General features: G+C 44.8%; 1 protein-coding gene across 1 annotated transcript; it reads left to right on the top strand.

Annotated features, from left to right (window-relative positions):
• Positions 1–2326: 2326 nt before the first annotated feature.
• LOC138976845 (C-C chemokine receptor type 3-like) lies at positions 2327–10825 on the top strand. Its single transcript, XM_070349738.1, has 2 exons — positions 2327–3071; positions 4348–10825. The coding sequence occupies exon 2, from the start codon at positions 4371–4373 to the stop codon at positions 5553–5555; it is 1185 nt and encodes a 394-aa protein (XP_070205839.1). The 5' UTR covers positions 2327–3071; positions 4348–4370; the 3' UTR covers positions 5556–10825.
• Positions 10826–16383: the final 5558 nt, after the last annotated feature.

Raw genomic sequence — 16383 nt, 5'->3', positions numbered from 1 at the left:
TACCTCTGTCTATCCGTCAAAGTGATCACTAGCGTATCTGTCAACTGGTTAATACTCGATGCATCGGCAATTGTGCAGACTATACCTACCAACGTACAAGGATGTTCTTACTCGAACATGTCCGCTATTTTACCGGTAAACTGAAAAAAAACAACCCACGGAAGAAGCTAACAGTAGATACTTCGTTGGACATTTATTTTCGTTGCACATGTATTTAACGACGTTATTATGTATTAAGAAAGTGACTAGCCCGGAAGAAATCGTACTGGCCCAGTTAGTACATACCACAGTTGATCTGCAGTTTGTATATGGCTTTGAAACTCGATAGTACAACAAAAAGTATTGCATTTGACCAGAATTGTTACTGGCCAGCTGGGCGAGTTGCCAGGCGGATTCTACTAGCCAGGCGATCGGGCGGGCGATTTGGCCATCCCTGAATATGATTAGCGCCATCACTGATATACACGGGTGTGTGGTACTGTGCACTGCCTGTCTCGATATATTTCGACACGTGCGTGTGAGAGGGTGACACGAATGCGTGCGTCGTTGTTTTTCGTTCTGCAGGTGTTCAGCCGGGCGATTGCTGTGTCTATCTATGACAGTTTACAAGCTCGTGTTTGTGATTGATGTGATGGGATCTTCACTATGAAGTTTGTACTTAAAAGAACCCTTGAAAAACCTATTTCAAACGGACACACTGCTCACATAGCGACTTTTCCAAGTTTTAAACAAGCCGCGTATTGAATGAACAACGCTTGGAAATCGTCTATTCAACAGGGAAAATGGCTAGAATGAGACTGTTTTTAAGATGTATTACGTATTTTTCCAATGGGAAATAAGCCACGGACGAAGTGAAAGGGCACAAAAACTGAGTGTGTATGTGTGTGTGTGTGTGTGTATGTGTGTGTGTATGTGTGGGTGTGTGTTTTGTAGCGAGCATGCGTGCGTGCTAGAATTGTTATTGTTTGTTTTGTTTTTAATTTTGCTGACATAGTTTACAATTGCCAGGGAAGCAAGGAAGGCCAGGGGCCCTGCAAAGAAGCATTCGATTTATTCTGGGAAATCCAAGGCCCAACAACCACAGAAGCTCGGCAAACACAGAACACAAATTTACTGACAAGCCGAGAGCAAAAAAACTAGAACTTATTTCCGTCTTCAGACGAAACGCATTCACGTGCGATTCTGTAATTGCCTTGCCCCGGAGCTGAGATCTTGTCGATTGCACAAAAGAAAGAGGTTATGCATTCGAAAACGTAAAGTCTAAACGTATGTCATAGCTCCACAAAAGCGTATGTTGGTGGTTACGACACATACTTAGTCGTGTGTGGAACGACGTGTGATGTTTGGGGCCTACGGTAACGTTGGGCGTAATTTGTTACCTTTTTTAAGCGTGAACGGGAAGATCCGTTTTCGTTTTTCGTCGTGATCTGTCTGTCTGTCTTTCTGTCTCTTCTTCTTCTTCATCTTCTTTTTCTTCTTCTTCTTCTTCTTCTTCTTCTTCTTCGTTCATGGACTGAAACTCACACGTTCAATCATGTTTTTGCACGAGTGGATTTGTACGTGTATGACCGTTTTTCAAGTACCCCGCCATTCAGACAGCACACGCCGATTTCGGGGAAAGCATGCTTGGTATTTTCGTGTTTCTATAACCCACCACTCTGACATGGGTTACATGATCTCTCTCTCTCTCTCTCTCTCTCACTCTCTCTCTCTCTCTCTCTCTCTCTCTCTCTCTCTCTCTCTCTCTCTCTCTCTCTCTCTCTCTCTCTCTCTCTCTCTCTCTCTCTCTCTCTCTCTCTCTCGTGTTTGAAGCAATCCTAGAATGAGCATGCAAACAAGTGGCGATTTTTTTTTACGCATTACAATTGTAACTTGGTCAAACAACCGTTTGATTGTTCAGGATTCTTAGTTTCGTTTTAGATTTTTAACTCTGCCCCTTACGGTATAATCTGATGTGATGAAACCCAGAGGTTATTTGACTAACTGAGTCCACGGCTTTCCCCGCATTTATCCTCGTGTATGCAAGGGATTACGCCATGCCGGTGCAATGTCATTATTTGGCGGGAATGTTCTACTTTTCAATCAAACATGATAAAACCTTCAGACTTACTGAAAGCGGAAGAGATATAAAGTGCACTAACTCCATCTGAAGATCTAATCCCTTCAGCTGAACAAGATCACTGCGACGGATGTGTGTTTTCCCCATGGGGATTTCGCTAGTATGGTTATAGGCTCACCTTTCTGTGTGTGCTTCTTGAGATTATTAAGCCTTCATAATTGTAACACCTGATCATTTACATTTTCACCGATCTTGTTTGCAGATCAAGATGAAGACTGAAGAGAACTCTACACGACCCGGGGACCGGTGATCGTCCACAACGTTCCAGTTTTCGTCTCGGCAAGCAACATCGTCCTGTCGACGTCAAACCAATCATCGCATCCGTATCAACATCTAAAAGAAAGACAAAACGCGCCAGTCATTGGAGAAGAAATAATGTCACGCAAGTGTCTGCGCGCCCTCAACGTTCCAGTTTTCGTCTCGGCAAGCGACAACTTCCTGTTGACGTGCAGCCAATCATCGCTGCCATATCCTATTTGAAAAAAAAAGAAGACGCAGGTCATTGGAGAAGTAGAAAACATGACACACAAGTCCTAGTGAATTTCAACAACTTTCCATCAGTTCTCGTTGCGGAAAGGAACACTTTAGACTGTAGACGCCATCGCTCCAATCTGTAATTTAGAAAGAAACAAAGAAGAGGGATAATAATTTTAAAAGAAATTATATACGAGAAACAACTTTCCTTCAGTTCTCGTCTCGAAAAGCGATAACCTCCAGACAAAAGACGACCTCGCTTCAATCTGTAACTTAGAAAAAAAGCAAAGGAAGAATAATTTAAGAGAATACATAAATAAACGAAACAAAGAAAGAAGAGAAAATCGAAGAAGAAGAAGAAGAAGAAGAAATGGCTGGGTCACGCTGACCCGACTTGCAGGCGTCTCTCTTCAGCGTCTTGGACCAGGTCGTCGTCAGCCTTTGGGAAGGGAGAGAATACCCGAGACAAAAGCGTGGGGTGAGTCTGGAGGGTGAGCGTGCTAATGAATAATGTGTGTGTGTGGTGTTGGGAATGGGGATAGGGGGTTGGTGTGGAGAGTGGAGTGGGGTGGGAGAGGAGGAGAGAGAGAGGAAAAGAAAGAACAAGACAGAGAGAAACAGAGGGTGGAGAGAAAGAAAGAGAGAGAGTGTGCGTGCGTGCGTGTGTGTGTGTGTGTGTGTGTGTGTGTGTGTGTGTGTGCGTTTGCGTGCGTGCGTGTGTGTGTGTGTGTGAGTATGTGTGTGTGTGTGTGTGTGTGTGAGTATGTGTGTGTGTGTGTGTGTGTGTGTGTGTGTGTGTTGAAAAACAAAGATACTGACAAGACACACAGTGACAGACAAAACAAAGACAGACAGACAGACAGACAGACAGACAGAAAAACAATGGCAAGTGTGTGTCGTGATGAATGTATGCGACGTAACAGTGTCGGTCCGCATACAGATCCCCTGGTAAATGAACACAAGACAGAGATCACAATCAATTAATGAAGCTATTTGTACTGAGACTGTTCATACATCGTCCGTCCCGGCGAGTTTATTGCCACCTGTAATTGTTTTGCAGACTAAAGCATACTTTCGTCATTTTGTGAATGTGATTTATTGTCATCCCCGATTTTTTGTTTCATCGTTGAAAAAATGGCTAAACTGAATCGTCGTATAATTATCATGTCGTCAGGCACTCGACACATTGGTATTTGGCAATTAAAATACATGTATAGTGTGAGGTATCAGATAACTGTATTGCCATATTCTGCTCGTGATCTCTTTGCTTTTGATTTTCACGATAAGCAGTAAACGTTGTGACCGAATTAATCACTATCCACCACCATGAGCTTCTCTGGTGCTGATTGGCATGTCCCTCTCCTTCTCTCTGTTTCTCTCGCTCTGCCTCTGCCTTGCTTTGCCTCTCTTCCTTCCTCTCTCTCTCCCTCTATCTCTCCCCTCTATTTCTCCCCCTCTCTCGCTCTCTCTCAGTGTGAAGAGAAGCATTAACTCAGTCATTTTTTAGATACCGTTTTCAGGAGCTAAATTGCGGACACTGTTTCGCCCTTCGCTGTATCCGTAAAGCTGTGTTCAAAGGGTACTCTGTTATGAACAGTGAGTTCAAGTCTGTTCATAGATCCGTGAGTCTATGTGTTTGTTCCCCAAGTGGCACACTGGCAAGGTCTGCATTGTATTGACAAAGAATAACTTAGAAAATCGCATATGCTTTAACGTGTCAATACTTTTCTCATTGTTTCTTTTTTGATCAACAGTGGTTTGCTGTGCTAAAGAAACCATGAACAACACAACAGACATAACGCCTGGCCTGCAAGACGCCGTAAGCATGAACAACACAACGGACATGACGCCAATCCTGCAAGATGCTATTAGTCGCCACATGGGCATCGGCGGTTTCTTGGAGGCCTTCGCTCCGGCGTCCATCCAGGCAGAGCGGATTGTCCCCCCTGTGTGGTGGGTCATCGGTTTCCTTGGCAACCCCGTCTGCGCCGTCATCTGGTACGGCCGGCGCATGCGCAGGAACAACTCTTCGGCGGTGTACCTGGGTTCGCTGGCGGTGTCAGACTTCCTGTTCCTGATACTCCACCTGATGTACAACCTGCACACGGTCTGGGGGCACGACATCTACAACGCTCACGGCGCCTGCGAGGCCTTCATGTTCTTCTTCTACCTGCCGCAGTACATGAGCGTGTCGCTGGTTGCCGCCTTCACGGTGGAGCGCTACGTGGCCGTGTGCCACCCGTTCCTCAAGGAGAAGTGGTGCACGGTGCGCCGCGCCTTCATCGTCGTCCTCATCCTCCTGATCTTCTGCGCGGCGCTGTCCTCGGGCCAGATCTACCTGTGGAGCTACCACCCGGGGCCGGACCACTGCTCGTACCGCTTGGGCACGAAGGAGTTCGTGGACGTGTGGAACTGGACGGTGGACATGATCATGTTCGCCGCCGTGCCGCTGCTGGTGCTGCTATTCAACGTGCTGGTGCTGCGCGAGATCATCAAGCTGTCCAGCAACGGGGTCATCACGCGGCAGCAAGGACGCAGCTCGGGCAACACGGCCTCCACCCTCACTCTGCTCTCCGTCAGCTTCTTCCTCGTCGTCACGCAGCTGGCGGCCACCGTCGTCCTCAACATCCAGGTCGCCATCCCCGTCGGGGACCTCATGCTGTCGGACGACGAGATCCGCGCAGACGGCGTCTGGTCCAGCTTCTTCACCTACATGGACGTGAGGAAGATCGTGGAGGTGGTGTGCCTCTCTCACTTCGCCTGCTACTTCTTCGTCTACGCGCTGACGGGCAAGCACTTCAGGCGGGAGGTGCTCTACCTGCTGACCTGTCACGGCAAGCTGCACTGCCTCGACTTCCTCTTCAAGAAGGCGCACAAGGGCGAGCGCTACTCCATGGTGTCAAGCAACGGTCACACGTTGGCAACTGACACGTGCACCACGGCATACACCACAAGCATGTGAATGTTTCTAATCATTCTCGGGTTCCATAAGGGCGAGTGCATTTACTGAAGCGTTAATCTCGAAGTGCACAAGGGCGAGTGCATACACCACATGCATGTAAATGTTTCTTGTCAATGACAGAGGATAATACTGAAGCGTTGTTCTCGGGGTGCATAAGGGAGAGTGATATATCCCCTGGTGTCTCGTAAACGGACACGCGCTGCCCACAGACACGTACACTGCGGCTTACGCCGCTAGCATGTGAGTGGTTGTCGTTGACGCTTTTGGTTGATAGCTGCGCACTGCCCCATAGTGTCAAGTGACGGGCACCTACACCACGGCATACACCACGAGCGTGTAAACGTTCACAGCAAAGGCCAAAGTGTTGTAGTGACAGATGAGGGCAACACTATAACGTTGTTTGCAGGGAAAACGCTACTCCATAGTGTCGAGTACCACGGCTTACACCACCGGCATGGCCGGGTGTTAATGTTTCGCAGTGCACCACGCAGCCTGTATGTGAACATTCACCCGCATTCTTTGTGATGACAGCTGAAAACAGCACTGACATGTCTTATTTCTAGCTCACGAGGCCGAGCTTTTCTCTGTCCAAGAACGGATATGTAACCTACTTGGACCACCACGGGCTAGCATGCAACATATCCGGTTGGATTTCAAACTGCTGTGGGTATTGCCCGAGGATGGAGGTGTGCAGAACAATCTACGCTGTGCGGCGTGAATTTGGGAAGAGCAAAACAATTTGCGCCACTACACTAGTCAACCTTCACCAAGAAACAGCAAAAAAGGGGTGCACTAAAGTACGCAAGTAGGATTACGTCAAGAAAGAATGTAAAAGTGTGGGTCGAAGTACGCAAGTAGGCTTACACCATTTCAGATGGAACTAAAAATGGTGCGCCAAAGTCTACGCCAGTCGGTCTACACCTAGACAGAGAAGAAAACAAAACAATGGATGTCAAAGTCCAAGCTTGCCAACCTCCGCCGAGAAAGAACTAAAGCACACGCGTGTGCCAGAAAGTAAGTAAGTAAGTAAGTAAGTCGACATACTTGGAGAAAAAAAGAGCGGGTAACGTGTGAGCCGTCGTTGTTTGTGGTTGTTTTGTTTTAATACGAATCCTGCTGCATGAAGCAGTGGCTTCGTTTTCGTGTGATGACAGACGTCGAACAACTGTTGGCAATCCTTTTGTCAGCCTCCAAGAAGGCACACAATAGATCTGCTGACGTCGGAAAATGATCACAACAGTTGTAGCAGCATTGAATGGCTCGACCAGGTAGTGAAGTAGTGATGTGTAATTCAACAGCAAGGTCAAAAATAATGTGTGCACGAAAGTGTACAAAATCATCAAACTATGGACAGGTCAACACTTTTAAAATCTGCGAAACATTTCAAAAGCTCTTTGAGAGGGTGAGAGCGGCGTTGACACTGGACACTGCTAAAGACGTTTGAAGATAATGTTCACGGCAGTTCAAATTCACAGCTGTGCCCTGTGAAGTGGAGCAATTCTCTGATGCCAGTTCAAGAAGTATTTCCTTACCATTGCCATGTCTCTAGACAAGATAACAGTATTTGTATTGAGCCCAGCCGGTGTGCTCAAACGCAAGCATCGTAGCTTGACGACCGGGCTGTTACCCTCCACATGAGCGGGGTGCTGGAAGAAAAATGCGTGATAACACTGAGACCGAGAAAACTCTCCTCGGCATTATTTTACAAATACAATATTCGACTGCGAAGGTGATAATAGCAAACAGTATCGATGGTGACTATGAACAACAAGGTCGATGAAGCGAACGTTCGATCGTCCCGTGTAAACGGGTTGGTTCATCATCTCATGTTTGGCCAGGATTTTACATGGGAATAACTGACCATACGTCCACTTGGACACATACCAAACGCAACAGCTCAAATGCATTATGTGCGTTTTTTGTGAGTTCATTTCCACATGAAGTAGTCATAGTGTTAAATGCTTAGCATGGGCCCAAGTGGAGGGACGCGTTGGATCCCATGTAAATGGATCTCACTGGGCAGATCTGAAATACTGAGCAGGATTATTTGTAAGGAAGGACTGAACCTTTAATGGTGATGTGTTTCCTTAAAGAGATACGATGCCGATGCATGCACAGCCTGACGGTGACCTTACTAGTACTTTTCTACTACGAAGTCACCGAGACAAACGTTTTTTCTCTCGACATTATTTGTCTTGTCTTTAAGAAATGTACTTCTAAGAAGTGCCTGAACTTTTGCGTGACGTCCTTATTCGCATTGAGGACGTCTTCTCGAACTCCCTTTGCTTTTAGAATGTTACTGTATATAGACGGGTCAAGAAGAGACATCTACGTTGTTCAATCGATGTCGCGTCTCATTAAGGGACAAACAGGAGTTGAACATGTTGTCACAATGGTAACCGATAGTGATGATAATGTTTGACCCATACCGAAGTACTGGCATTTGTTCACAGACAGCGGAGTTAATGCCTGGTTCAATGTATTCAGTTGTGTGCGAAATGTATGAAATGGCAGTTTGCAGCTTGAAGGTATGGACTTTATAACAGAACCTCTCACGTGATTCAATGGTGATGATCGACACACGCCGAGCAGCTAGAGTGAATATACCAGTGAAGACATGTGTAAGGTGTGGGGTACAAAGCACTGGACTTGCGATCGGAAGGTCGCAGGTTCGAATTTGGGCCGGGACGGACACGGGTCAACTTTATGTGAAGACCCAGAGACGGAAGCCATATCCAACCCCCGTGTCACCACAATGGCACGTAAAAGACCTCGGTCATTCTGCCATAAGTGAAGATGGCTGAAACCACCTAAACACGCATACATTTGTGTATCTTATCAAAAGCCGTGAGTGCGTACAAACTTGAATTATGACCCATACATCATGTCATTAAGAGGCGAAATATTTAGCCTGTAGGACATTAAGCATTCTCTCTTTCTTCTGGTACAAAGGCTAAATGTGTAGGTCAATACTATTCCAATACTGTTCAACAAGTAAATACTTCAGACATAATGACCAGGGAAGCTCGTATACAGACTGAGATTGGCTCATGTGCAAAAGGGATTCTTTGGTTGTGGTAAATGGTGTTGATACGACGTTGCTTCGGTGATTAGTTGCGGACAGCAACACGCGGCATGGATTCCAGCGTTGTGTATTCCTATTGGACAAACACTGTACCGAAACGAATGCTTGTTTGATTATGTGTCTGTTACTTGTGATATTGTTACGAGTTCGGTTTTCACGACTTATTGAAGGACTTGATATAGTTATGAGTAATGAAATTGTTCTGGCTCTTGGATTAACTCACTTATCAACCCCAAGGAACACTTTTTCTCAATATCTGGGTTTGACTGGAAGTTATTCTGAACCCTTTCTGTGCTCAGCAAATTGCCTACGTAAATTCGTGACTGTAAATAAGATTATTTGTTCAGTGAACAGACGATTTTGGGCAATAACTCTGTGAGAATTTTATGAGTAATGAAAGAGTGAGTACCCTTGTTTTTTTCCTCTCACACGTGGTTCCTGTACACGTGGTATGAGACACACCCGTTGCTAGTGACTGGCCTGTAATCTCGGTCGCGTGGGAGAGTTTGACATTGTAGGCCAGTCACTAGCAAGGGGTTGTTTTTCATACACGAGTACCGTAACCACGGGTCGTAGATTTGTCCGAAAAAAAGCTAGGGTACTCACTCTTTCAAAACACATACAAACCCGACAGAGGTTTTTTTTTCTCTCCGGAATTCATCTATCGGCACGCCTGCTGTTCAACCCCCTTATGGCAATACTAGATTTGTCTGTGTCGTGTTTCTCGTCGTTGGCTTCTGCTTGCTTTCCGTTGTGACTGTTAAATGTTAGCTCATTTTGCCAACGTAGTGTATAATGATGTTATCTTACAGTTATATGGGATATAAACTAACGTTCTTCTGGCTTGCTCCCAGGCGGTGAATATTTTTTTAGTTTCTGGTCACAAGACAGTTCGGAATCAAAGAAACAGGTGTCGTTTGGCAGGGCTAAGAATTAACAAGTAAGATGATAGATACATTTAAACAAAACTAAAACAAGAAAGCGACTGTACTCGTTTCCATCTAAACTCTTAACTACACGATCTTGACCCCCAACGTGTTTTACACACACACACACACACACACTCACACACGCACGCAAGCAAGCAAGCACGCACGCACGCACGCACGTACGTACACACACGCACGCACGCACACATGCACATACGCACACACACACACACACGCGCGCACGCACGCGCGCACGCACGCATGCACGCACGCATGCACGCGCACACACACACACACGCACACACACACACACACACACACACACACACACACACACACACACACACACACACATGCATATCATGTAACAGAGCTTGAACGAAATCACTACTTCTGTAAGTGATTTAAAGTGAGGTACAACTATTACTATGTTGTATTTTCATTCATCAAAATGTTGTTAAAGAACAATATAAAACGGTCTTTTTTTCAGCAAGAACAACATTTCTGAAGCAGGTGTTTATCTTTTTTTAAATGTTTATAAATAATGACATTTATTGATCTCATAAATAGTTTACCTGCTAAATTACCATTTCTTTTGGTCCCAGACAAACCGTCATTCTCAAGTGCACATTTGTGTCAGACTTAATTTTGTCAATTGTACTTTGTGATGAATAGAATAAGCATAATTTGTGTATTTAATTTGTTGTGCAGTTATTGCGCAATACCTGGTGATATTTATTATACTTTCGATGCGATCGTTCTTGTTGGGCGAAATGAGTTATAAGTTGTGTAGACAAACTATTCTTTGTGTGTAAATGCACTTTATCTCTCGGGAGCAAAGAATGTATGTGGGATGAACATTGGGCTTTGTCACCTTGATGTAAAGCGCTCTGAGCAGGTTTTGCCCTTGATATAATTATGCGCTCTAGACATAGTTTGTGTGTGTGTGTGTGTGTGTGTGTGTGTGTGTGTGTGTGCGTGTGTGTGTGTGTGTGTGTGTGTATGTGTGTGTTTGAGAGCTCTCTCTGTCTCTGTCTCTCTCCCACAATCTCTCTCTCTCTCTCTCTCTCTCTCTCTCTCTCTCTCTCCCTCTCTCTCTCTCTCTCTCTCTCTCTCTCTCTCTCTCTCTCTCTCTCTCTCTCGCTCGCTCTCGCTCTCTCTCTCACACCCTCCCTCTCTCTGCTTCATGCATTTACTTTGTTCCTGCTTTGAATACTTTTCAGATGTATATTTATTTCTTGCACATACATAATTTGTCACACAATGTAATGTAATATGTTTGCATGTACATATGAATACATATGAATACCATCGCACACTTAAGCTAGTGAGTGGCCGGCCGAGTGACCGAGTGGGTACTAGAATGATCAGTAAATCTTCGAAAGGGACAAGAAAAAAAATATAGGGATGGAGGGAGTAATGACATGGATATAGAGAAAGAGGGGTGACGATACAAACAATGTGAGTACGGGGGTTGAAGAGGTACATGTATGTGAATGGTGTGTTCTCTACATTGGAAGTCACTGTAAATGTTTTGTCAGATTTGGAAACAAAATAAACTTCCAAAACACGAAAACTTGTCCCCCATGTTGCGAATGTATGTTGTACGCATCATGTTTGTGTGTGTGTGTGTGTGTGTGTGTGTGTGTGTGTGTGTGTGTGTGTGTGTGTGTGTGAGTGTGTGTGTGTGTCTGTCTGACTCTCTGTCTCTGTCTGTCTGTCTGTCTGTCTGTCTGTCTGTCTGTCTGTCTGTCTGATATCTGTGTCTGTGTGTCCAATAAGCCATTACGTATTACACATATCTAAGACTGGTGTTACATCTTGTTCTTTGTTAAACAATAATGTCACAATCAGCAGAATCACACACCATATAGCATCATATTCCAGAATCCGCAATCAGTTAGTGACTGCTTGAGCCATGCAAGACCGCGTGTGCAACACAAGTCAGTATCAACTAATCTGCAAAGCAAAACACTCGGCTTCAAGTTGAGACATTTACCGAAACGAACATTCTCTATAATAATCATTAGCATTCCCCGACAATTTTTTCAGCAGCTAATGAGGAGAAGAAGACTTGTGTTGTTGAATGCGAAGACTATGCATGACTTAATTTGTTTCATTGCTCGCTATACCAGAGACGCGGTCTCAACAAGTGACATTTAAAAGATCAAGCCATAAACTGTAAACACAACTGTGAGGGTTCATTTACCTCGTTTAGTTCGTACCCATCGTCTAACAATCATGTCCGGTGAACGGCAGGCAAACAACATATTGTACACACAAGAGGCGAAGCCTTCAAGGCTCACGTAAGAAATCGACAAACAGTAACACAAACCAGAGATACTGTTCTCTGCACAAACTCAATCACTCCGTCACACATACACACACACACAGTAAGCATAGGTGACACGGTGCAAGAGTGCGAGACACTAGATCTAGATCTGTCTGTCTGTAGCCTACTTACGGGGACACGACTGCCAGATGGCCAGATCGACACTGCGCTTTCGACAGCGCTTCCTCGCGCAGACACTGGAAACACGCTGTGCAGATTAAAGGCACAGTAAGCCTCCCGTAAACCATCACAGAGCTCCCCGAGCGTCTACATACAGTACAAGCATACTTCCATTTGAACGCTCACCGAACGGGAACATCCTGGCTGCTTTCTGTCGAGCGTGAGAAATTTTCAAAGAATTTATTTTCGTGGACTTGGTCCTCAACAACAATGGCGCCTCGTTTTGGTGCTGGACGGCTGTTATGAATATTCCGAATACCGGAAATCACGCCCGGACAGTAAGCCTCCCGTAAACCATCACAGATACTGTCAGGCTTTTACACACAGTACATCCTAAGTGCCCTACGTAAAGAGCGAGCAATTTTTAAAGAATTCATTTTGCAGATTGTCTCGAACACTTTTTGGACCCATCCTGAACTCAGGTCAAAACTGAGTTACTTCCCTTCGGGTCTCATTCTATCGATGTAAACTGGCGATAGCCGTGGATCGATGATTATCAGAATGTTTTTGGACCGTGGTGCGTTTTTGCGCTAGACCTAACTTTTAAAATCTAAATAATAAATTGACAGCTTGTTACACAAACATTCTTTAATCATAAAAGAATTCTTTTTTCATCAAGACAAGATCAGTACAATTCGAAGTTGTGAAAGTTTGAAAAAAGAAAAGCCCGGAAGCAGGGTCACGCAAAGGTCGTAGCAGACGACGGTTTATGCATATCGCCGTTCCTCTCAACAGTCAAAAGCCATCGCTAGAGTTCTTGTGAACCACAGCCGTTTGTTTCGTGCATAAAAACGTGCCATTGTAGATAAGCTGACATCGAGTCGCATTCAAATGACTAACTGACGACTACATTGTGAAAAAGGGAAACTGGATCACACGGGTTCACGATGGCTCAGGGGTAAGATAAACCACGCAAAAATAAATTCTTTGAAAATTGTTCGCTCTTTACGGAGGGTACCTAGGATGTTCTCAATCGGTGAGTGTTTAAATGAAAGGGTGTTTGTACTGTGTGTAAAAGCCTGACCGTATCTGTGATGGTTTATGGGAGGCTTACTGTGCCTTTAACCTGTAGGAAATCTCCTTTGGTATCTTCTTTATCTATTTTTCTGGAGCTACGAAACCGAACAATGTGAAATCGTCTTCTCCGAATCGGCGAACTGCAGCTCGGTGATAACTGTATCTATACCACAATCCTTCACGCGATCTGACCTAACCTTGACCCCTGACCTCGTCTACATACCACACACGACACAAACCAGTTTTTACCCCCCCCCCCCCCCCCAAAAAAAAAAAAAAAAAAAAAAAAAAAACACCACCCGTTTTCTTTGGATACACACTTTAACTACATACGTGCCGACGGAATGTTGATCATTGCTTCAATACTTTGAAGCTGTTGCTTGAAAAATAACCAGGTAAAATTAGTATTTCGGTGTTCAGTCAAATGTAAAAGTTTCTACCACAGACATACATGCATACACACGCACGCACGCACGCACGCACGCACGCACGCACGCACGCACGCACAGACAGACAAAAGTTAGCATCGCATAGGCTACACTTACGTGAGCCAAAAACAAAGAAAAGAAAAACATGTTAAGGGATCATTTGACGATAACAATATAAAAGAAAAGCCTACTCAATCTGCATGCAAGGACTCATGTGTACATTGCATTTGCAAGTCAGTTAACTCAGCGAATGACAATTAAGTGCGCGCGTTTGTGGGTTAGGAAGTAGATATCAGCAAACTATCAATTATGGCCGCCATTTGCATTTCATATTTTTCCAAAATATCTACTTCCTCTAGAAGATCATCAAAACCAAACGTATGTACACGGGTACATACGTTTGTAGACCAACTGTGCGTTGATACCATCATCACTGCCAGGTTCCAATTAGTCACAGCATGAACTTAATCGGACACAAAACTAATTTCTTCATGCATTAGCGCATGTGTTTGATCCAACTATACACTGTGAGCCTTATATCAAAGGAAAGTGCAGAGTCTTAGAAACGCACCGTTACCAAAATCAAGAGTACTGATCAAGAAACAAAGACGCACGAAGTATTGACAACTGTGACTGTCATACGTAACAGCTTAGTTTACCTTCGCCTTAAGTTTACAAGCATACACTCACACCTCTTTCTCTTCAACTCACCTGTCCCCCTATTAAATTGATATAAAGAAGGTCTGCATCTTGTTGGTTTGTTAAACTTTTCTTGAACCGATGCAGTCCTGTCAAAGAGACAGGAGGGAAAGATAATCAACAAGGACATGTCTGACGCAAACAAAACAAGCGTATCAAGTGCCGCTCACATGGCAGACTCTCAACCAACATTCCCCACACTTGTGTTGGTTTGAAGTCGCTCCCGAGTTGGTGAGGCCAAGTCGGCGAAAAGTCTTCCATGTGAACGGCCCCAACGATATTTTAGGTTCGATTTAGGTCAGATTTAGCAGCGACTCGAGAACTCAGTTCAGCGCTGCTCGACTCGGCCGCGACTTGGAGCAAACTGTGCGCAGACTTTTTTAAATTTGTTATCGTGCTTACCGATTGGTTAGCTCTTGCCAAACTGCTCTTCCCGTATTAGGAGGTAGCTCCGATAGCTGAACTGGCCTTCAAGTCTGCGGAGGTATGCCGCACAAAACTAGTTTGAGCGTTTGTGCTGTTCCCATGGGCACCGATTTGATTTGACTTGGCGTCGACTAAAATCGCTTGAAAGTTGGGGGAAAGTTGGTAGAAAGTCTGCCATGTGAACAGCGCTTTGCTGAGCATAGACCGTGATTTCAAAGGATCACTGGTGTTCTTAACTCTGTTTGGTATCGCATTATTGGGCAAGGACGGATTGGCTGTCTCAGGACTTACCCTACACAGGGGGCTAAGGTGATACATGCACAAAAAAAGTGTGCCCGACACTGATTGGCTATTCTGTTCTCGGATCGCGTTCCTGCCCTAGGCTACTTCTCAGACTGTGATGAGACAAGCGGAATCAGCAACGAACTTGGTGCACTGTGCTGTAATATGCTACAGGCGCATACAGGAAGATGCTCAGATGATGTCTGGTCAGATTGTTCTCCAATACAAAATCCAACACTCCCCCAACCCCCAACCCTCAAGAAAGATAGAAAGAAAGAACCCGAAGACAACCCATTGACCCCTAATTCGTGCACAACTAATTGTATTCTGAATGGTATTGTAGGACTTATCGAACAAAGAAGAAAATGAAGACGAAAAGAGAATGTATGTATAAATAGAAATCCCCCCTCTCTCTCTCTCTCTCTCTCTCTCTCTCTCTCTCTCTCTCTCTCTCTCTCTCTCTCTCTCTCTCTCTCTCTCTCTCTCTTTCTCTCTCTCTCTCTCTTCTCTCTCTCTCTCTCTCTCTCTCTCTCTCTCTCTCTCTCTCTCTCTCTCTCTCTCTCTCTCTTTTTTAGCTCGTGCCCCTATTGTGTCTTATTCTCCAGTTTTTCTATCCTTTTATTCTCGAAATCCTCATTACAATCGTTCTAAATCAGCTGCCTCTAACATAAAACATGCACGAGTTTAAATTGCATAACCGAGGAGGCGTTTTGAAATAAAATGTAAAAAATAAACCATACCGTATTTTTAATGCATACCCCTTGACTGCCTTAGGACGGGTATACCCGTCATGCGCTTGTGCAGACGCAGCGCCTTAGGACGGGTAAACCCGTCTTCTCCGTTCAGGAATTGTCCAGAAATGCTACGTCACTGCTGATACACAAATAGCAGCCAATGGCTTGGTCGGATACCTCATTCTCATGAATAAACATAAATGGTGACGCGGTTTTGCGTCTGAAGGCTATTTTCGGCCTTGGCGGGCAGGAAAGGGGAGAGAAAGCTCGACTCGTCAAAATGGCTAACGGTGACAGTCGACCGGGCCCTAGTAAGGGAAAACAAAGACGGACTGACGCTACAGGCGGTGCAAATGATTATGGATACTGACAGGGGAAGGGGGAGATCTTCTTTCGGACGATTCGTTGGAAACAGGTAGATGACAGTGATTATGATCCTTTCTTGGAGCAAGCAAAACAGCCACCTGTGTTTGATCCACAGGCACCGGAAGATGCGCCGGACTGATTTTTCAAAAGTTCATATTTAAACATCATTATAAGCCAAACTAATTATTATTTCCATGTTTAGACACTAAAAACAGATTTTCGGTTCAATATCCTTTAAAAATAACATAGGTTTTACTTACCTACCTACTGCGAGTTTGGAGCTAGAATTTTTTGTGAATTATTACACCCCGAACTCCAAAATTCCCTGGCAATCAGGAATGCACATAAGT

Source organism: Littorina saxatilis, linkage group LG1, assembly GCF_037325665.1.
Source record: "Littorina saxatilis isolate snail1 linkage group LG1, US_GU_Lsax_2.0, whole genome shotgun sequence".
Classification (NCBI taxonomy): Eukaryota; Metazoa; Mollusca; class Gastropoda; order Littorinimorpha; family Littorinidae; genus Littorina; species Littorina saxatilis.
This window is presented reverse-complemented; position numbering and strand designations above follow the sequence as displayed.